The sequence below is a fragment of the Miniopterus natalensis genome, chromosome 14 (genome assembly GCF_054644295.1).
Source record: "Miniopterus natalensis isolate mMinNat1 chromosome 14, mMinNat1.hap1, whole genome shotgun sequence".
NCBI lineage: Eukaryota > Metazoa > Chordata > Mammalia > Chiroptera > Miniopteridae > Miniopterus > Miniopterus natalensis.
In genome coordinates this window covers 57,221,911-57,227,910 of record NC_142094.1, presented here as the reverse complement: position 1 = coordinate 57,227,910, position 6,000 = coordinate 57,221,911, and the positions used below count along the sequence as shown (strand labels likewise).

Here is a 6,000-nt window from a genome sequence, read left to right as displayed (position 1 = left end):
CTCACGCAGCCTCCTTGCTACACCGGGGCCGCCGGGGCCGCGCACGGCTCGTTTCCCTCCCGCGCGGCCAGGACCTCGGCCGCCCGGCCGCCCCCGGGCCCCGGGCCAAGGACAACCGACCAACAAAGATGCGCAGCGCGCGGGCGGTCGAGCCTGCAGGTCGGATACCGCGAGAAGTGGTCTTCGCACGAGGCTCCGACAGGCGCAGGCGCGCTACAGCTCCCGCCCCGCCGTCCTGGTGGCTACTGCCCGGGGAGGCGGGGCGGGGCCTCAGGCACAAAGCTCGCGAGATTCGGACGCGTCGCCGCAGCGTCTTCCTGTGAGAGACCGGAAGTGGGTGTGAGGAGCGTCTCCGGCGACTCCGGCACCTCTTCTGCGGTGCGGCCGCGTCGCTGGCCCCGGGTCCCGCCCGGCCTCGCCTCCCCTGGACCGAGGTGATGGGGGACTCCAAGGAGGCCGCGGCCGAGGCTCCGGCCGGGGCCCCCGCCCGCGGAGGACTCAGTCTCCTGCCGCAGGGAGAGCCCGAGGAGCCCTGCGCACAGGTGAGCCCGCCGCGGGGCGGGACCGCGGGTCTCCGGGACTGCGGGGCGGGACCGCGGGTCTCCGGGGCTGCGGGCCCGTCCTGCCGGGGAGGGGGGGGACGTCACGGCTCCCGGCGGCCTCTGGCGCCTTCTCGCCGCCTCGCCGGCAACCCGCAGGGCGGAGCGCGAGGCCGCGCGCCCGCCGCCAGGCGTCCAGGTGTCTGCGTGCCTGTCGTTCGCGTCAGGAGCGGCCTCGGCTCCCCCCGGGAGTCACGGGCGGCGAGGGGGGCACCGTCCCTGCGGCCCGCGCGCGCAGGCGGGCGCTTCCAGAATGCGGCGCCGGCGCCCGGCCGGCCGGGAAACGGGGTGTCAGGAGCAGCCCCGGCGGGAGCCCAGGCCCTGGTCCGTGGAGGGTGCCCAGAGCTTCCCAGGGGCCGTGACGGGCGGGGGGCCGAGGGCGCGAGGACCCCCGGCCAGGCGCGAAGTGAGGGTTCGGGCGCTAGGGGCCGGCTCCGGTCGGTGAGCCGCAGCACCCCGATATCTCAGCGCGAGCTGCTCTGCACGGCGGCGCCGCTGAAGCCCAAGCGCAGAGGTCTCCCCGGCGCGGCTCCCCCGGGGTCTGGGGCACTTAAACGGCGGGGGCCGCCCTGCTCCTCCACGCGCGGTTTTGTCTACGAAATCCTGCAAAACCCCAAAACCACCCTAACGGGTTAGGCGCGCCACTGGTAGCACGGAGCGCGCGCCCTCCGCGGACGGGGGTCTCCGCGCCCGGCCCGCTAACGCCCCGTCGCGCCCGCAGGGCTCGGCGCTCGTCCCCGGCGGCGCGGTCAAGAGCCGCGCGGTGGTGAAGTTCTCGTCGGCGCCGCCGCGGGCCGCCTTTGCGCGCCTGGAGGAGAAGACGGACCTGAAGCTGCCGCCCGCCAACTGGCTGCGCGAGAGCGCGCGGCTGGGGCCCGCGGGCGCCTCCCTCCTGGGCAACAGCAAGAAGAGCAAGCCCTTCTCCAGGTGAGCGCGGCGCCGCCGACCCCGCCCCGGCCCCGCCTGCAGTGCGCCGGGCCTGCCCGCGCTCCGTGCGGCCTCCCGCTGGAGTAGAGGGCTTTGGACTTTCCCAGTCCTGTGCCCCTGCTGACAGGGTGAGGCTGTAATAGGAAGGTACAGCTGGCACAGGCTCCCTTCAGGCCTGCGTCTCGTTATTAACGAAGCTGAATTTTGCTAATAACAATCAGATGGGGTTTTTTTGTTTTGTTTTTTTTTAAGCCAATGTACAGGCCTTTTGCATTTGTGAATACAGAGAGTTAGCGGGGCGCCCCAGGAGGAACCCTTACACCCCTCGTCTGCCTGGTGGGGTGTTTCAGTAGGTGGCGGGGTCCTCCGGCCTGGAGGAGCCTGCTGTGGAAATCGGTGCGGGCTGGGTGCCTTGTACCCTTGACTTCGCACTTGCTGGAAATGCTGCTGGTGGCATTTAAAGCTGAGAGTGGCCTGGGTCTTAATGAGACTAGTGTGGGAACCTCCGTATTCTTGTAGACTGTGTAATGTGCGGGGCTCTGTGTTTTCCTCTCAGTGAGTAAACCTAAAGGGTTTCCACATAACATGGCAGGAGCCATAAATACATGAATACCTTAGGAGCCAGTAGTTTGGGAATTATCGTAATGCCACTCAAGGTAAACTAAATGTTTGTTTGTTTGTAGCAGTATTTCTACTATCAAAGATTCAGAAGTAGTGCATATATCTTCCTTTAGAAGAACAGCTTAATAAACTGTGATGTGTGAACACAATATGTGTTACAAGGTGATTCGAGTGGTACTTACATTGACTGTACACCCACTGTGTTAAGTAATATGTATGTTGACGTCGTTTCATTCTCATAATGACCCTTTGAGTTAGGTACTGTTCACTAACTTTCTCATGGAGAAACTGTAGCCTGGAAGGTTAAGTAACTTGCCCAGACCACATAGTAAGTTACGGGAGCTCGCTTTGAAGCGGGTAGTCTGGGGTGAGAGTCCTGGCGCTCTGCCACTTACTAACAGAAATGCTGACATCAGATGCTTTTCAGGATTGCAGATGAAAGATGTGCCCCATGTGGTATCTGGCGCAACATTTTTTTTTTTTTCCTCCTGGCTGAATTGGGGTCAAGTGTTTGTTGGTTTGATGTATATTTTAAAAGAATAGTTTTGTGTATCACTAGGAACACAGTCCCAGAGACTAAAATCCTGATAAATGTTTCTGTTTCTATTTTTCTTACCTTCTCACCTAAAAAGAATAACATCTTGAACTGTTTTCTCTTGGAGATTTTTTGGGTTTTGTGATTACAAAAATGAATATAATTGTTAATCGTCTTTGTTCTAGATGATTCCTATTAATTGCTTCTCATGGTTATTGCTATATTTTATCAAATGTAAGATGCCATTGATTTTAAGTAACACCATGATTGTATATACCACTAAGAAGGAAATTAGCCAGCTGTGCTGGTGATGGGCGTGTGATGTCAGAGATGTGGAGAATGTACGTCCTAAAAGTGATGATGTACAGTTTTCTATGGTAAACTCGACTCGCATCATTGTGAGCATGACCTTTGTGGCCTTTGTTCCTTCTGTTAGCTTTGGGATGGCATACGACTTCATTGACTCCGTGGGGAACGATGTGGATGTTGTCTCTGACTCCGAGGTAAGTGTCCTGATTGGGGAATGTAACCGGGTGTTTGAGCTGGGCATTTACAGCGGGCTCTGTTCAGTCGTCTTGAAAAACTACTGATGAAATAAGACAACCATCTGATTATCAAATACCTTTTTATTACTAAAGCAACACTCTTTAACACATCTCTTTGCTTCAGAGAGAAAGGAACAACCCCCAAAACACTGACAGTGCTAGTACTAATGTTGATGGTTGTACTTTAAAAATAGCAATTACAAGTGATTAGAAGGTTTGGGATAATTTTGTATGTTACTAGTGGAGAATTAGATGTGGTGCTTCTGGCACAGTCTATTGCTTCTTAGATGGTTAGTTTTATCTGATATGCTAAAAGCCTAGGTCAGCACGACAGTGCACCATCAGTTAGGTTGACACAGTGTGGCTTGCAAAGCACAGGCAATGGAGGTTTTATTTATTTTTTAATCCTCACCTGAGGATATTTTTTCCACCGCTTTTCAGAGAGAGAGAAGGGAAGGAGGGAGAGAAACATCGATGTGAAAGAGACACACTGACTGGTTGCTTCCTGCACACGCCCCAACCAGGGCTGGGGATGGAGCCTGCAACTGTGGTACATGCTCTTTGGTCAGAATTGAACCCTGGACCCTTCAGTCCTTGGCGGACGCTCTGTCCACTGAGCCAAGCCATCTAGGGCTGATGGAGATTTTAAAGAGCTGTCTTTCGTATTTGCATTTAGCTCTTTGTATAAAATACAGTTTATATAACCTCAGGGAAATAAGGTTTATCGTGCTTTAAAATAGAATGAGCTTAAAAATGGAAAGATCCTGAATCACACTAAAAAGGTCTTTCTAAACTCTCTTCTTAATTTTTTTCAGAACATTAAAAAGCTCCTGAAGATCCCATACAGCAAGTCCCACGTGAGCATGGCCGTGCACCGCGTTGGGAGGACCCTCCTGCTAGACGAGCTGGATATCCAGGAACTCTTTATGCGTTCATCACAGGTAGTACAATCCGAAAAGCATCATTTTAACAACTTAAGGGCACTAGAAATACAATTTTGTTTCAAAGAAAGGCCAAAGTGGAAACAAAGTTGAGTATTTCAGCAACAAGAGGTTCCACTGATAATAAAAAAAAGCCTTAATAAAAAAACAGAGGAGAGAATTGGCAAGAAACTTATTGATGCCAACCGCCGGGATTCTTGCAAGGAAAAGGATCGGGCCTCGGAAGCTGTGAAAGTCTAAAATTTAAGGGGCTCGTTTAAGTTTTTGAAAAACCCTTTGATGTCTCCATTAAAGGCTCTTACGAAATATCGCCACCAGGAAATACAAACAGTGTGATTCCTACAGATACATAGCGGTCAGAATAACTGGCTCTCTCAGAGCAGAGCTGCTTAGTCTGTGTCGGCAAATGACTGTTTTCCTCCAGTGTATTGATGATGGAGGCTTTCGTGAAAAATAACCATGTCGCTGTGTCCTAAGGCTTACTCTCCATTTCTATATGCTTAACTTTTCATGGACTGTTTGCTACTAGTTCATGATTCTAGCAGCCCCATAGGCCATTCTTTAAAGACCACTCCTGCCATGCTTTGGCAAAGGGAGGTAAGTTACAGCGATTTGAATTGACACTTAAAATAAGTGTTTTTCCCTTTGAAAAGACCACTGTTCTGTCTGTTATGTATGTGCTAGCTACTGGGCAAGGTCTCGGATGCGAGAGTGAATAAATCACAGGCCTTGCTTCCTGGCAGCCTACAGTTCGGGGGTTATAAACATGTACAAAGGTACTCAGTACAGTCTGCACAGTGGAGCTTATCCGGGCACTAAAGAACCTATGGAGGAGTGCCCCCCCCCCCACTGGTTCAGGGAGAGGAGGAAGACATTTTCTGAAAGAGGTGGTAGGAATTGAATCTAGAAAGATAAGTGTTTGAATAGGTATTTATGGAACAGCATTCAGAGAGTAAAGAGCATTTCCTGTAGAAGAGTAACAGGTAACATTGTTTTGACTACAGTTTTGTTGTGTTGATCAATTTCTTGTTATTCAGACTGGTGATTGGACGTGGCTGAAAGAGTTTTATCAAAGGCTTATTGATCAGAAGTGGCAGAGGAAGAAGAAGAGCAAAGAGCATTGGTATCAGAAGGCCATTCTTTCCAAGTTTTTATATTACAGGTATTGCTACTTGTTTATTTTATCTTGAGAGGAAAAGTTAATTTCTGATCTAAAATTTCACTTGAAGCCAGGAAAAGTAATAATTTAAGGTTTGCTGCTATGCCATTGTTGACATTTCAATGTCTCATATTCTTTTTTTAAAAAAAAATAAGATTTACAGAGTCCAGTTTTTAAAAAAAGTAGTAGGCTTATATGAGCTTAGCTTTAGTAACGATTTGATGTTTTTTATTTCCAACTTGGCCAGTATCAATGGAGATGGAGCTGCTCAGCCTGTCCCATCCTCTGCAGAACAGCAAGAACCGTCCAGCTCAGATCAGACAAGTGACTCGGATGGGGCTTCGTGGCCCGCCCCCTTTGAGATGCCTTCTCCAGTCTCTGAAGATCCCAGTGCTTCCAGTCAGGTTAGTCAGTACTTCAGTGCTAACTTAGTAAACTCATTTAAGAGACAAAACCAATGATCTTGTTAATAAATAGATGAACAGGAGTAAAAAATATTCCATCAGTTCATGTCTTACGGTTAGAAAATAATACTTCTTTTAGTTTTTAAGATAGCATTCACAAGAGATTATGAATGGCTAAATCAAACTATTTAAATTAAATAATTTAAAATATTTTTTAAATCTTATTAGCATTTAACAGAGCTCACCAATGTTTATGAATACTGATTATC

At 50.5% G+C, this 6,000-nt stretch overlaps 1 protein-coding gene across 2 annotated transcripts in view; it reads left to right on the top strand.

Annotated features, from left to right (window-relative positions):
- Positions 1-430: 430 nt before the first annotated feature.
- The window catches only part of EDRF1 (erythroid differentiation regulatory factor 1), a 29,651-nt gene continuing 24,081 nt past the window's right edge, over positions 431-6,000 (top strand). For both annotated transcript variants that reach the window (XM_087824034.1, XM_087824033.1), the window contains exons 1-6: positions 431-542; positions 1,321-1,526; positions 3,119-3,185; positions 4,043-4,168; positions 5,206-5,330; positions 5,575-5,731. In XM_087824034.1, the coding sequence (XP_087680160.1) occupies positions 438-542; positions 1,321-1,526; positions 3,119-3,185; positions 4,043-4,168; positions 5,206-5,330; positions 5,575-5,731 (786 nt within the window). In that variant the 5' untranslated portion in view covers positions 431-437. The remainder of the gene's footprint in view (positions 543-1,320; positions 1,527-3,118; positions 3,186-4,042; positions 4,169-5,205; positions 5,331-5,574; positions 5,732-6,000) is intronic.